The sequence below is a fragment of the Spironucleus salmonicida genome, chromosome 8 (genome assembly GCF_000497125.1).
Source record: "Spironucleus salmonicida strain ATCC 50377 chromosome 8, whole genome shotgun sequence".
Taxonomy (NCBI): domain Eukaryota; phylum Fornicata; order Diplomonadida; family Hexamitidae; genus Spironucleus; species Spironucleus salmonicida.
The window spans coordinates 1,053,437-1,070,000 of NC_090603.1; the positions used below are offsets into that span (position 1 = coordinate 1,053,437).

Genomic DNA, 16,564 nt, shown 5'->3' on the forward strand with positions numbered 1-16,564 from the left:
TAGAAGAGTATTAAGCTTTTAATAACAAATGCGATTATGTGTGCATTATAAAATATATTGTAAATAAGTATATTAATGATATTAAATATAGGTCAACTTTAGATACTAAAATAGAGTATATAATATATTATCAGAAATTAATTAAATTTAAATAATTAGTAGCTTTATATTCAAACAATAAAATAGAATATGCTATTAATAAATGGACTATTTATATTAATAGTACTAATTAATATTATTATAGTAGTTGTAATTACTAATCGAATCTAATTATTACATCATGATCGATATATTATAGTGTATTCGTAATATGAGTTTATAGAATAAATATTCCTCACTTCCAGCTACTATACTCTGTGTGGAAATACTCATGGCATTTGGCTCCCAAATCTGCATAAACAGCGTCTAAAGCTTTGTTATCAAAACTACTAGTAAACTACAACTTACTATCACCTTCATTTAGTCCAGTAGCCCTAGTAGGAATTTCCATTTTCTTCATGTTTTTCGGTTATCCACCTCCGCCCTGACATCCATGCAAACAGGTCATCATCTCAATTGAATCACATTCCAATTCATTTGCAATAACCATTTCGGCAGCTCTACGAAGTGCAGTACCACCTGTGGCAACGGCGAACTTGAACAATTCGCCTTATAATACTGCATCATACTACAAAATAGAGTGCTTGGTTTTCTCGTCAAAGAATATTGTTTTAGGTACTATTTCACTAAAAACAATCTGGCTGTTCGTCTTAGCAGCTACATAACGTACCACTGACTCAGTGACTCCTGCAGTTTTACCGTAAATATAAGATGAACCCGAAACTTGCGTGTAAGGGGCATCTATATTTGCTGTTTCGTCATTTTACAGATCCTCTTCCTTTTCATTCGAAAACTAGATATCTCGCGCTATCAAAAATTCGTAAATTTCGCGAGAGGTAATGCTAATATCACAGTCCGGCACACCATCTGTTGTAAGCTCTTTGCGTGCGGCCTCATCTTTTTTGGCAGTGCATGGCATCATGCCGACAACACAAAGATCCTTTGCCTTCTTCCCAATCTGCGCTGCAAACTGCTTTTTAATTAGAGCACACATACTACCGTGGGGAGATTTTGCAGTCGATAGTCTGCTCAGAAGCTGTGGGTATTTTCGCTCACAGAGGTTCACCCATGCCGGACAACATGATGTGAATATAGGCCCCTTCTTTTCTTATTTTGCTTTTAGTACTTCTGCAGCATCTTCTCTAGTTGTTATGTCAGCTCCATATAGGTTATCAAAAACATACTTGAAGCCAACATCTTTTAGAGTTTTTACGAGTTAACGTTCGCAAGTTGCACCAACGCCCATCCCGAATGCTTCGGCAAGTCCCACTCGGGTTGCCGGAGCTAAAACAGCGATTAGGATTTTATTTGATTTCATGGCCTATTCCACTTCTGAAATCTAGTTTCTTGGCTGAAGAGCGTTTGTGGGACATGCAGAAACGCAGTTACCACACCCTACACAGTCGGTAGTATCTAAACGAACGCGGTGTGATTCGTCATTCAATTCACGATTAAGTGTGTATGTTTGAATATAAGGAGGTATTTTGACCGGACCTTTCGTAATTACGTGAAAACCTTACCACTCATCACATGCGCGAGCGCAGTTGTGACATCCTATGCATTTAGAATAATCTAATTAAATGGAATATGTCTGATCAATAGGTTTATTCGTAATATCTATTGTAGAAACTGGAATTCTAGTTTTTGTGTGTAAAGCGAATATTTCTTAAGCAGGTACGCTTGATACTTTAACTGTTTTAAGTTCAGCCTACTGTTAGCCCTCTTCTTTTTCGATTGTTTCCACTGGTGCAATTTCAGACCCGCAACCCATTTTAGAAATTGATGAACTTTAAACTTGATATAACTATTACTAGGCAAAAATTTAGTTTTACAGTAAAAACTGCTAAGTTAATAGATTGCTGCAAATAATAAATTTATATATGAATTTTCATATTGTTATACAATACAAATTTAATGTAGGTTTTCAATTTGTATCTTATATTACTATCAATACAAAAGAATTATAATTTACGATTAAACAATAATGAAATTTGATAATAATTTATTGTATTAGATAATAACAAGACTGGTTATATTTAGTTTTATTTATTAGTTAACAATATATTATTTATATTATTATATTATTGAAACAATATCTTATTTTTATTCCTTTAATTATATTATAATAAGATTATACTTCTAAAATTTTTATAAAGTATAAATATTAAACAACAAGACGAATTAATATAATAATATTTATTTTTTCAAGATCAATATTTTTAACCATTAAATGTAATATAATTTTACTTATTTTTATTTTATTAATATAATATGCAAAAAGTATAATAAATTTAATATTACTCTCTTAATTATCTTTATTTATAATATAATCTTTATATATTATATTATCTGAAATATCTTTAATATATAAATATTTTATTATTCTACAAAGTACTAATATATAATTTTAAATAGTAAAATTTGATTAAATTCAAATTTATAGTAATAAATGATCTTATTTTATGTTTCTTACATTGTTTTTGTTTTATATATTAAGTCTAATTTAAATTGTATTACTAACAATTTTAGTTCAAATTTTGATAAATATTTTGCATCATTTAATTTATCAATAACAGATCAATTTATTCTTCACAAATGAGAAATATTAAAAATAATTTAAAACATTAGATAGTAGTAAATCAGAAGATATACTCATTCACTACTTATTCTGACACTATAAAATTACAACTAAATTTTATAGTTCCTTAAATTTTACTTATGTATTTCAAATATGTGAAAATTGCATTATACATTTCCTTTTCACTAGATATAAATTTTATTATAGTATAATAAGAATAAGTAAACTACTGGATTTTTATATTAAATTAACACGGTTTTATATAAAAATTTTCAGATTATATATGACCATATAAAACATTATAATTAAAATTATCTCAGCTATTTTCGACGTTATCATTATAAATGTGATAATTACCTTAATAAAAAGGTATATGCAGGTACTAAAAGCATAGTTTTTATACCAAAGCGTTGTTGAACTAGTTATATTAATAAAATTTATCAGTTAATTTGGTATTTAATGTCAATTATTTATAGCATAAGTAGTATATAATACGTATTAAAAGCATAAACTTGCGAATACCATTTTTTAAATAGTAAATCTTTTTACAGTCGCATTGCTCCCGTAAAAGACTTGAATTTAAAAAAAATATCATTCTCAAGATTTACATTTTTAGCACGTATTACACACTACTAAGCTCCATCCCATAAAATCAAAACTAGAATTGATCGATATTAAGTTCTGAAAAATAGTGATAAACTCTTAAACTTAACAAAAAGATTTAAAAACACTTTCACACTACACACCATATCAACGTGTTAGTTACTATCTAAAATAGATTCTCAACTAATTTAATAAAATCTTTTCGTTTATTGTTTTTCAAAACTCTATTAATTAATTCTTATAAATAAATCTTGCATACTTTAGATGAAGTTGATTAGTTCTCTCACAGAATTGTATATAAAATAATCATCGTGTTGTACAGTCTAACGTCACCCTATTTCTTACCCATAAAACAATACTTTGATAACGCTACAACTTATTCAACCATGTCATACAATAGTATGTCTATTAATTCTAAAGAAATATATCTTGCTATTAATATTTTACTATAATGACCAAACTTAGTATTATTACTATCCTCTTCAAACTTTAATAAAGAGAATTGCATATTATTATAATTGGTTTGACTGAAGTTTATTTTACTTGAAGGTTCAACATCAGAACTTTTTGGAAGTACTTCAATATTCTTGATAACCTCTTTTGCGTAGTACTCTAAGCTATCTTATTTTATAGAATTGATATTGCCTCCTTGTGAGTTGGTTTTGATTCTTGTTCTTTTACTAATGCTTATCGATCCCTTTTTGTTTATTAAAAAAAGGTTTCTTTAAAAGATACGTTATGATCTTTAAGAAGTAGAAGCCCAAAGGCGACCATAGTTATTTGGTTCTTATTATTGTTTTTTTTTAATCCTTTTGTATCAGAAATATAGTTCTCTTGAAGCTGGCTTAATAGCTTAAATATCTTTCACTTGTTTGTCATCTAATAAATATTAGATTTGTTTATAGTATGTACCAAATTGACATGTTTCAATCTTATTAATTATTACAAACTTGTTATAGTCTTGCTTAGTGCTAAGTACATCAGGAGTATGATAATAGTTCTATTGTTCAAGTTCTTAAGGTAGCACAACTATTACTTCTCTATCTTTATTAAGCAATATTATTTATTCAACTTTGCTACATATTTTATTACTTTCAAATTTCTATTTAGTACTAGCTTTTTTATTTATCTTTATGGGTTCATTGTTTATTACTACTTCGATGAAAGTTAGATCGTCTCTTTTATTTTCTTCAATAAGCAGTTTTGCATTTATGATCTTTACCATTTCTTGAACTTAAAAAAATTGAATACATTAGCTTTTAAATATAAGATAAATTAACATATATTCACTTAACTTGCTTATCAAAGTTTATAAAGATCATTGGGTCTGGTTAAATAATTATATATAAAAAACTATATTTGAATTAGCCTCTCTTCGAATAGTCGTTTTCAAAATAGCCAATGTATCTATCATACAATTCAATAAACTATTTCGATTCGAATTCTTAACTTGTTATACTTCAAATATCCTTAAAGATATCTTTTATATGTTCTTCCTTGAGACCGTTCATTAACAAGAAAGTTGTAAACAACTATCTAAAAGGTCCATACAATTTCTTAATAGAATACAAACATGAAATGGTCCCCCAAATTCCAAGATATCTTCTTTAAATAATTAGTTTATAGAAATCAGATTCAGTTGTAATTTGAAATAATGAACTTCCACTCATGTCATCTAATAATAAAACTATTTTAATATTCGTATATAATATTTATTATAATGCAATCCAATTTATTCATACAACAACTACATATATTAATCAACAACACCACCTAAGCAATCTTTCTATAAAACTAAACATTCTTACTACTATTGCTTTACCCACTCGAATTGTGAAAGTATGTTTTTAAAAACTTGAAAGAATAGTTTTTGATCTCCATTTTTTAATTTCTTTATCTTTTAAAGTAGTTCGTATCTAATCTTATGTTATCAATGATAGATTTCTAATAGTTTTCATTTTCTATAATTCTAGGCATAACATTAATAACTTTTATTTTGATGTCCTTCCATTCGAATCAACAAAGGGTATATTAATTCTATTATCTTTGGTTTTTGATTTCTAATAAGTATAATCACAACCTATAGTCGGACTTAAGAAGAACGTATGAGTTATATCTTTATTATTTAAATGAGGGTCATCTGAATTATACTTTGATAGTTTACTTTAATCTAATATGCTTAATTTATTTTATTCATTGAATACGTTTTGACTGTTCCTGCTGAACCCATAAGTCCAAAATAGCCATAATCATTATTTCAATTTAGACCTCCTGGGATCCGGACGGTTACGTCCAAGTATTTTTTTGTTTTTTATATCAAAAATTGAATTTCGTCTTATTGTATATTGTACTCTATATATTTAATTGAAGCAAAAATAATAATAAATTAAATGAATGAATGTCACTTTACCAAAAACTTACAAAAGATATAAACTGATTCTTGTTAAACTTCTGCTTGTGATGCAACTCTTTTACTATCAGTTTAATTTAAAATATTAAATGATATTTAATTAGTTCTGTTAGTCATATCTTTCCAAACAAATATATATCGATTCAAAGGCTACAGCATTAAACTTTTATATATTAAGATACTAATGGTTTCATCACATTAATTTGATTTTATATAAACTGTATTTAAGTGTCTAAAGAACTTAGCTGAATTAAGTTCACTTGTAAGATATCTTTTAATAATTACTGTTGTTTTTGTAATCTCCAAATCTATCTTTGTTTAATAGCTGAAACATGCATTCAAATTTATATTTTTACTGTTGGATCAATAGTATACTTATCGAATTGTAATTTAAACTAATCATAAAACATCTTATATTCAACTTCAGGAAGGATGTGCTATTAATTATTGATAGGATCATACGAATCTTAATAAACCAATTTAAAATATTTATAGTTTATTATTTGCAATGGTACTTTATCATTTCTAAAATATGTTAAAATTTTATAATAAGTAATATTTATATAGTATGTCAATATTGAACTTTATAAATTACATTACTTTTAAAAGATGAATATTTCAGATAGATTATCATTACAAGGGTTTAGTTACGATTGACCATGGTCCTCTTAGGGATCAGTAGCCCAATAGGAGGTTACTGTCCTTCGTTTCGTCTCCGCTACCAATTAGCCAATTTAATTGATCCTAACTAATAACCTCATGTTAATTATGTTTTGAAAAAAATAGGGGCCTATTGCCAAAAGCTGACCTAGCACGATCTAGTATATCCTTTCTCTGGCTTGGAACATCCATGATAGTGTATGATATACTATTATTTTATTAGATAGGAGTTAGCAGAGCGAATCAGAGTAACAATAATAAAAGCAAGTGAAATTATTTGAGCAAGATGTATCAGTAAGTGCTCAGGATGTGAGATTCGCCAAGAGATGTAAAGAGATCTTACTAAATATATTATTCGTGTGGTTTTACAGGACTCTATGTATTTGAGAGGAGTGATCCTGCTATGTTGGGCTGCTAGAGCGCTTATTTTACTACTTGGGTATTTTATAACTATGCAGATATATAATATATTAGCAAGGCGCACAGTAGGTAATTAGCTGGCATACAGAAACTAAATACAAAATGGATTTCAAAGCTTTTTCCTTAATAAGTATATTTCGATGCAGTTGGTAATAATTACAATACTAGTTTAGGTAAATATCGTTTACTCAGTATTAGACATGATCTTCATGATGTATTTAACTTAACTAATCCTGCACAGTATCAAATTTACCCCTAGCACTATGCACTAAATTGTTGCTAATGCATTCCATAGGATATAAGATTCTGGTTTTGAGTCCCAAATATGCTATGAATTATAAGAATATTAAGTATTTAGAACTAATTAGTTTTAACCTGAGTTTTTGATATAAAATAATGCTATATATTTGCAATATATATTAAATACCAATATAGTATAATCAGTAAACAAAACTTATACTAGTAAATATAAATATAACTAAATCTTTTCATATGCATACTTTGAGTTTCCCTATATAATAACACTAGCTATGCCTATTTTTATAATATATCATATAATATAATTTTAATTGTCAGAGCAGTAATTTTAAAGCCTTAAATATCGCAGCCTCCCATCGATAGCTGAAGCGCTTTAAAAATCGATACTTCATATTTTATTATACATTAAATTTAATTAAAATGCTATTCTTTCAAAATGCGTTGAAGATGCTCCCCAGACAATTCACAAGCGCCATTTGGCTAATCCTATCCACTCCATGTCGAATGTACCTATCATAACTCCGTTCAGCACTATTTCATCATTTCTGATACCGCCAAGAGTAAATGCAAAGCACCCTGCAAACCGATCCTCAGAAGTTTGAAAACAGCATCGTCAAGATGTCCCAAAGCGGTACGGTTTGTAATTCTGCAAAATTCTCTCATTGAACCGATTTAAGGTTGATCGATTCGTGAAATTTCAGCGGAAATTTGGTCCATAACTGCATGGAATCTCGAGAGCGCGAGAGCGAAGTTTACACTGAAGGGAATTTATTAGGGGCGAAGTTTGCATGAGCTGCACGAAATCTAGAGATTTGGGGGCGAAGAGGGCCTGCGAAAATGTGACTATCAGGGTGACGAGATGGCGCTAGCTGGTGGTCAGGACCCAGCTCGGTAGTAGCAATACCGTAATTTATTAAGAATAGGACTGACTTTATGCTAGCTTAGGACCTCCACATTTTGGTGCTACGAGCCTGAGTCGATGCTGTTGGCATAGTGAATAATGGTTTAGTCGTAAGATTTGGCATAACTGCCTGCTACTGAAGTGGGTACCACTAGTACGGTACCCCAAGTAGCTCCATAGATAGCACCAAGGCAGGCATGAGTGGTACTGGGATAGTGCTTGATGATTATACAATACTATAGTATATATAGTAATAGCTTAATTGGAGTTTAGTAGTATATATGCATTGGGAGTGGTGCTTGTAAGGATATTTAGTATATACTATTGTACTTATATAATATACTACTATACTTACTAATACATATTCACTTATTAACCTAGGTACAAGGTACACTAGGAAGGGTATTCTCACTAGTAATGCAAGCACAGGCTATGCCGAAGACTGCTTGTATATTATATGTGTAGTACCTGCCTGCTACTGAACTGGGTACCACTAGTACGGTACCCCAAGTAGTTCCATAGACAGCACCACGGTAGGCGTGAGTGGTACTGGGATAGTGCTTGATGATTATACAATACTATAGTATATATAGTAATATCTTAATTGGAGTTTAGTAGTATATATGCATTGGGAGTGGTGCTTGTAAGGATATTTAGTATATACTATTGTACTTATATAATATACTACTATACTTAATAATATATATTCACTTATGAGCCCAGGTACAAAGTACACTAAGAAGGCTATTCTTACCTGTAGAGTACACGCACAGGTTATGCCGAATACTGTATACATTCTATCTTTAATACCCGGATGATGCATAATCTATCAAAAATGATATTTTGCAGTCTCACCCGGTATGCTGCTTAAGACCGAAGCATAGGGATAGATGAGTTTTAGCTTGTAACGACGACTCACTAGGATGAGTTGTACCAAAGGGCAGCAAAGTCAGCCGAAGATGCTACTTATTGCATCTAGTAACGATAGGGATGCGTGGGATCATGCATAGCGGATGAGCTAATGTATTTTTAGGAAACTCCTATATTTACTAATAATGCGTAATAGTTAAGTAGTATTGTATATTATTAATTCCATACTAGTGCTTAAAGGCAGATGGAAAAGTTACACGAGATCATTTTATACTTTTTAGTTCGTAAAACGCTTAACATTCATTAATTATAATATGTATTAAATTATGTATTATAAATGCAAGTAGAGTTTTTTATTCATAGTATAATATTATATTAATGTATAATATTGATATATTTTACTTTACATCTTTCCTATTTCCTTCTTAAATGACTGCAGATTTATCTATCGAGTTTGAAGCTATTCCATTTTCAGTTGATGATGATTAAAAAGTAATAGTTAGTAACACTATTTTATAGATTAAATTTACCATAAGAGATAATGAAATTAGTCAATCAATCTAGCTTGATGGTCAATAGTAATATATTCTACGTGCAACTCTTACAACGAAAGAGTAGCTGTGCGCGGTCTAGGTCGTCCTGCTCTACAAGAAGCTGGGAAAAATAGCTCAGAATATGCGGTTTTAAATATCATAATTAAAAAAGATAATTAAATCGCGAGATCCAAAATTTTGGGACAATATAGGCCTAGTTGCAGCACAGATGGGGCTTAGGGTTCTTTCGATAAAATGCACCTGCGACTATTATTTTGCTAAATTTGCATAGAGCATCGAAGGTTATGATTTGTAGTATTTTTCGCTTTACAATAGTTTCGACACGGAATAACTTCTCTAGCCTGAAGTTATAGAAGATTTAAACTTTCATGAAAATCAGGTACTGTTGCAGCTAGCAGCAATTAAGTACCAGAAGGTAGGAGAGTACCATCTAATTCTGCCGTTGATTTTTGGCTACTCTGCATTCAGGTTGTATGATACTTAGTTTAAAAAGTTAAAGAAGAACACTATAACAAGAGATGTGTATGGTGAAGACTTGGATTTACTTAAAAAGATATTTGAGGTATCGAATAAGATTTACAAGGGAGAGTCATTCACAGAAAAAGAAAAACCATACTTGGATAAGTTTGACCTTATCAACCTGTTCCAGCTCCCCTTCCACTTTCTTAATACAGGTATTTGCCTGTTCATGTTCCAGCAGCTCTGCCACGTGTCCTACCTCTTCAAGGCGGAGTATTTTGCATTATTCTCGTTGGTTAAAAATGATCTTAACGACACTCTTACGAATGCTGTCATAAGCTAAAGCTCCAAGTCTGGCAAGAGCGTAGCTCTCTACACGCAGTATTTTTTCCACCTCCTGATGGGGAATGTTCCAATGTTGTTTAATATGAGATCTGATAATGCGTAGCCTCTTTATGAGTACTACACAGAAAATTTTCATAGCAGCCTAGCCTAATAATACATAGATGTATATAACTTAAGCGAAATTAAAAAAATAAGTAAAGTTAAAAAATTAAAAGAAGATAAAGAATTAAAGGAAGTTGAAGATTTAAATAAATAGAAAGATTCAAAGGAAGTTGAAGAGTTGAAGAAAGATAAAGATTTTAATAAGACTATACTTCAAAGTGTGTGCAACTTTCATTAATTCTAATTGGCAAGTCTAGGCAAAGTTTCAGAGCTATTTTATAAAATGGAAATTTTCATAGAAAATATTAAGGATATTAAGAATGATAAAGGAAATAAATCTTTTAATCTGTTGGATGCTGTGAAGAACCTGTAATATAACAATCACATATTTACAAAATTTGAATTGTTTTAAAACCAGAATTTTTTTATTTACAAAAAGGATGATGATACCTCTGGTATTTTAGATGACTAAATATTGGAAAGATCAAAGAAACAAGCGTAGCATTAAACACCTATTATTCTAGTTGATGAATGCTTATAATCTCAGAAGAGTAAGTTCCCTAAATGCGTTAAGTTGTGCCAGATGATCTTCATGCGTTATGAAGAGAAACTGATTTAGTTAGGCAAAAAATAGTATATAAAGATATAAACCATGTTGGATAGTGATGAGTTTAAGGTGATAAATACATTCGCAGCTATCAAATATAAACAACATCATTTGGTTATTAATGTTATTTTGCCGCTTCTGAGTAAAGAGCTTCTGGAATCAGCAAAAACTGAACCAGACAATATTAATGTGGCAGATCGATTCTAAAATAAAGGTATAGACTTGTATCAAACTCTTGAAAACATTATAACCAGTGTTTAATCAAAAAATGCAGATTAGAGATTCAATACTATACACACCAATTAAGAAATTATAGTGGAATATTTTAAATCTCTTAATAGTTTACTAGGAAAATCAGAGTACATTCTCATAGCGATGGAGTACCTTCGCCTCGAGATTGATGATTACGACCTTCTCGACGAGTTAGTCGTTCACTCACCGCAGATATTAAACATTAGGAACAGAACATAATTTAGAGAAATATTCTTTTCAGGAATGGTATCTTACAGGAATCGAGGACAATACTATGAAGATTTTGAAACGAATTTCTACAAATTGATCCTATCGTTGTTCAACCCCAGAGGGGTAGAAACAGCGTTTTGGAAGACTTTTTCAATTGTAGCAATGCTAGCTGTAAAACTAAACGCGGTTACATTAAGACCTAAGGATATAATAGCAAATACAGTCATTAGCATATAATTTGTTATGTAAAAATTTTGGAAATATTCGGTTAAAGAATTAATCTAAGAGTACTTTGGTGTTAGTAAGTCGCCAGATTTGGAAGAAGATCAACGCAAAGAATAATAGGTTGACAATTTTATTTCAATGTTTCATGAAGAACATAAACCATTATTAGAAAGCTTATAAAAAACTTTTGACACCCACCATTTGTTGTTCGTACCAGGTGTAAAGCAGTCTACTGTAATTATGGTTGGAACTGATCTCACCGTAATTAATTTTCTTACAGTAAATTAGTTTTGCTACAATGCTATGTCAAGTAGAGCTAATATGGGTTACATTAATACTTAAATATTAGGATATGTTCAGCCTCACGCGTCATTGCTGTCTAGCTTGCAGTACGAGCAGCGTCGGATGGTAGTGGATGACAAAAGTTATAAGGATTCTATTAATAATATAGAATAATCAGTCAAGACATTTGCTAAAGACACCCCAATTTTGGTATCGCTGCTGTACTCGATGATGACGGAGAAGTCGGTTGAGATGCAGTTCATGTGCTCATCGGTATGCCCGTCTATATGGTTTCAGTATAACTAAAAAATATTAAATTTCAATGCAACCAGCAGGCATGTAGTCAGTTTTTGTGTAGAAGGTAAAAAGTTAATTCCAGAGCAAACTATGTATCAGTTTGATAGCCTCACCTAAACCTATAACAATATTATCATACACAAAGGTGCTGAGAAAGACGCTAAATTTGAGCTCACAAAAGGAGATGCTCATTTTGAATTACTACAGGAGAATCAAAATTATAATATCAGCTGCATTGCATCGTCGACTCTGAACTACGAGGTGGTCTCCGTTTTGAACTATTAGCTCATGCTTGCATTTATAGCGAAATATTCAACCTCAGCGATAAGTGTAGCAGATGCTTAAGATACTCTGTAGTAACTGTCTAAGTTCTTCTAAAGAAGCGTATTACTTGAATTTATGCAGGTCATCCTGTTCATGGCGAAGCTTACCTGGCAGTCGGAAATCCTAATTAAGAACATTTCTCTGATTATGAGCTACGTGGACACTGGAAATATCTACGTCTAATACTTACATGGTGGAAGTATTGATTCCGAGAAAAGCAAGAATGTTTTTAAGTTGCTATAAGATATTTCTGGAGGACACTAATTTATTTTCATGAATCCAACTTTTGATTATGCCTTTTAGAATTATAATACTCACCAAGAAACGTCTGGAAAGGCTACGGTTTATAACTAAATATTGTAAGATTCCATACAGTCAGCAAAGGAGGCATTCGAAGTTTTGAAGCAATAAAACAAGAGTATGAAAACCTTAATAGTAGTCATTCCTTTTGATAAGAAAATGTGCTTCAGTTAAAGTTTAGAGACTGATAGTTATAGAATATTTGACTTCATTTTAACTTTTCACGGATATAAAAAGTTAGACTTGCAAAGCATTTATAATTGTCAGGTTTTGCCAGTAGAGTGTGGGCACCACATTGTAGAAGTTTTGAAGGAGAAGATATAAGCGTTTGAGCTCAGTAACGTGGTTTAAATTGGATTGGACAAAGAGCAGTCGTTTTAGATTCTCAAAATGAAGAAGGATTCTGATGATTTTGTTAAGGGCTAACAGAAAACGGAGAGAGAAGTTATAGTGAAGGAAGCATCCATTATAGAAGGATAGAAAATGATTTGCCTAGTTTACTAGATAATTTAATTAGCTCCTGAATAAAAGATAAAATTAACGAAGTTATATACAAATAGTAGATATTTTCTAGTACTATAGCATTAGAATACCCACTACATTTAAATAATAACTATTGCTGCAGATAAAAAGATAGTACTATAGAGCTTAAAAGATGCTGAAATTACTTTACTTTAAGGCGAAAATGATAATATCAACCTGGACAAGTTCTTAAAAATAAGTGCATACCCTGAGTGTGAAATTTTTTTCTAGGATAGTTTCGCTAAGTTAATAACTATTGGGAAAGAATTTAAGTTAGATCTCTCGCGTGTGGAAAATATAGATAATATAATGTGTAAGCTGGAATAATTAAAAGATTTACTTGAGATACAATAAATACCCGACTAGGAGGATAAGAATTTAACGATTAAACTTATTGCTGATTATGATAACTTGATGTTTGCTTATCTAACCCTGGATACCATTTTTGTTTATGCAAAGGATTCTCTACTCAGTGTAGTTGTGAAAGCTTAATCAAATATATAAGCAGTATATTATTATGATAAGGATAACAAAAATATAAACGAAAGAACTAAAACATTGTACGATTACAATCAAGATAATATTATGCAGTTTTATTTAGATAAAGAAATAGACCTTGATGTCAAAGGTTTTGATCAATTATAACTAACTAATACTCAGTAAAAAATTACTATATAGTACAAGGGCGAGGATTTCTGGATTTCAGTCACCTATTAGTAATTAGAAAAAGAGGTTTAGTATATAAAAAATACTATTTATAAGATCGAAGGCACTAAGGTGTATTTGAAATGTAGTGATTTGTTTTTACCGTAATTGGTAAAACCAAATATCAAAATTTTAGAATTAATGACGAAACAGTAGAAAAAGTACTATAGCTTACTAAAATCGGCAAATTTAAAGAAGTAAGATGAGAAACTAGAGGAACTACCGCAGTTTTTACTGAGCCAAGATATCATATAATAGGTTGATTCGGTTCATAAACTGATTGAAACAGTTTAACATGAAAATTAACCCACTGTGTTTCAGATAAAATTTATTGGCAGTCCTTAAACGGTTAAGCAAAAAAAATAATTTGTTGGAGGTATTTTTCGTACTGAAGAATCATTAGATGCTAAATAGGTGCTAGAGCTGTTTATCGAGATGAATGCAGTAGCTTATGACATAGTAGAGAAAGTTTTAAATGGTGCAGAAATGAAGTATGTTAAAATTTATTTCTTTGAGTGATGCTTTACTTTAGTGCATTTTCCTCAATATTGTTCGTTTAGGAAAACTGTGCACATACCAGTACATAGAATCTTGCCGTTGGGTACGATGACGCATTTGTGTAAGGCAGTGATTTAGTAAATAACTCATACATCGTGCTGTTGTTGCATGCCTATTCTTTGAGATGGAATGCAGTACATGCACTAGATTACCTAAGCGTTAATAGCGCAGAAGGTACTCAGGGCATATCTTGCGAGATGCCACCATATAATTACTCTTGATCTGCTGCAGCAAATAAGTCTAGGTGGAAAGGCATGAGTTCTGCACTGAGGGGTAGAGAAACTATATTAAAGACAATAATTTTGAGATAATAGATTATAAAGCATATAACAATCTATCAAAACTGTTCATGACATCAAACTCTTGATACAGGCATCAGGCGAGAAGAAAATAAAGATATACTGCAATTGATAGCAATTGAGTGATCCGTCATTATTTTGTAATTTTTTATGTCGCAGAGGTCGTACATGTCATATTTCATAAATTTACGAATTGTCCATTCTTTCAAAAATCGGAAGGGAATGATTGTGTATTTATATTGTATTATAATAATATATTTTAGTAGACTATGATTACTGAATATGTCTAATACAATACTATATATATGAGTGTACCCAGATATATTCAAATCTTACTAATAACTATAGATATGTATTATTATAGATATAAATAAATATATAGATATGCTAATATAATAATAGATAGTTATATAAATATATACATACAAATATAAATAGGTAGGTAGGTAGGTAGGTAGGTAGGTAGGTAGGTAGGTAGGTAGGTAGGTAGGTAGGTAGGTAGGTAGGTAGGTAGGTAGGTAGGTAGGTAGGGTAGGTAGGTAGGTAGGTAGGTAGGTAGGTAGGTAGGTAGGTAGGTAGGTAGGTAGGTAGGTAGGTAGGTAGGTAGGTAGGTAGGTAGGTAGGTAGGTAGGTAGGTAGGTAGGTAGGTAGGTAGGTAGGTAGGTAGGTAGGTAGGTAGGTAGGTAGGTAGGTAGGTAGGTAGGTAGGTAGGGTAGGTAGGTAGGTAGGTAGGTAGGTAGGTAGGTAGGTAGGGTAGGTAGGTAGGTAGGTAGGTAGGTAGGTAGGTAGGTAGGTAGGTAGGTAGGTAGGTAGGTAGGTAGGTAGGTAGGGTAGGTAGGTAGGTAGGTAGGTAGGTAGGTAGGTAGGTAGGTAGGTAGGTAGGTAGGTAGGTAGGTAGGTAGGTAGGTAGGTAGGTAGGTAGGTAGGTAGGTAGGTAGGTAGGTAGGTAGGGGTAGGTAGGTAGGTAGGTAGGTAGGTAGGTAGGTAGGTAGGTAGGTAGGTAGGTAGGTAGGTAGGTAGGTAGGTAGGTAGGTAGGTAGGTAGGTAGGTAGGTAGGTAGGTAGGTAGGTAGGTAGGTAGGTAGGTAGGTAGGTAGGTAGGTAGGTAGGTAGGTAGGTAGGTAGGTAGGTAGGTAGGTAGGTAGGTAGGTAGGTAGGTAGGTAGGTAGGGTAGGTAGGTAGGTAGGTAGGTAGGTAGGTAGGTAGGTAGGTAGGTAGGTAGGTAGGTAGGTAGGTAGGTAGGTAGGTAGGTAGGTAGGTAGGTAGGTAGGTAGGTAGGTAGGGTAGGTAGGTAGGTAGGTAGGTAGGTAGGTAGGTAGGGTAGGTAGGTAGGGTAGGTGGTAGGTAGGTAGGGTGGTAGGTAGGTAGGGTAGGTAGGGGTAGGTAGGTAGGGTAGGGGTAGGTAGGTAGGTAGGTAGGTAGGTAGGTAGGTAGGTAGGTAGGTAGGTAGGTAGGGTAGGTAGGTAGGTAGGTAGGTAGGTAGGTAGGTAGGTAGGTAGGTAGGTAGGTAGGTAGGTAGGTAGGTAGGTAGGTAGGTAGGGTAGGTAGGGGTAGGTAGGTAGGTAGGTAGGTAGGGTAGGTAGGTAGGTAGGTAGGTAGGTAGGTAGGTAGGTAGGTAGGTAGGTAGGTAGGTAGGGGTAGGTAGGTAGGTAGGTAGGTAGGTAGGTAGGGTAGGTAGGTAGGTAGGTAGGTAGGTAGGTAGGTAGGTAGGTAGGTAGGTAGGTA

At 32.1% G+C, this 16,564-nt stretch overlaps 5 protein-coding genes across 5 annotated transcripts; 2 read left to right on the forward strand and 3 right to left on the reverse strand. All coding sequences in view use genetic code 6, as the record gives it.

Annotated features, from left to right (window-relative positions):
- Positions 1–334: 334 nt before the first annotated feature.
- SS50377_28359 (FeFe-hydrogenase 4) lies at positions 335–1,870 on the reverse strand (the record flags this gene model as incomplete). The annotated part of the gene is made up of 1 exon (XM_067912130.1): positions 335–1,870. The coding sequence occupies one exon, from the start codon at positions 1,868–1,870 to the stop codon at positions 335–337; it is 1,536 nt and encodes a 511-aa protein (XP_067761152.1).
- Positions 1,871–4,097: 2,227 nt separating this feature from the next.
- Positions 4,098–4,505, reverse strand: SS50377_28360 (uncharacterized protein; the record flags this gene model as incomplete). Its single annotated transcript, XM_067912131.1, has 1 exon — positions 4,098–4,505. One exon carries the CDS (start codon positions 4,503–4,505, stop codon positions 4,098–4,100), a length of 408 nt encoding a protein of 135 aa, XP_067761153.1.
- A 1,165-nt stretch (positions 4,506–5,670) lies between these two features.
- Positions 5,671–6,141, forward strand: SS50377_28361 (uncharacterized protein; the record flags this gene model as incomplete). Its single annotated transcript, XM_067912132.1, has 1 exon — positions 5,671–6,141. One exon carries the CDS (start codon positions 5,671–5,673, stop codon positions 6,139–6,141), a length of 471 nt encoding a protein of 156 aa, XP_067761154.1.
- Positions 6,142–7,687: 1,546 nt separating this feature from the next.
- Positions 7,688–8,128, reverse strand: SS50377_28362 (uncharacterized protein; the record flags this gene model as incomplete). The annotated part of the gene is made up of 1 exon (XM_067912133.1): positions 7,688–8,128. The coding sequence occupies one exon, from the start codon at positions 8,126–8,128 to the stop codon at positions 7,688–7,690; it is 441 nt and encodes a 146-aa protein (XP_067761155.1).
- Positions 8,129–9,177: 1,049 nt separating this feature from the next.
- Positions 9,178–14,502, forward strand: SS50377_28363 (uncharacterized protein; the record flags this gene model as incomplete). Its single annotated transcript, XM_067912134.1, has 1 exon — positions 9,178–14,502. One exon carries the CDS (start codon positions 9,178–9,180, stop codon positions 14,500–14,502), a length of 5,325 nt encoding a protein of 1,774 aa, XP_067761156.1.
- Positions 14,503–16,564: the final 2,062 nt, after the last annotated feature.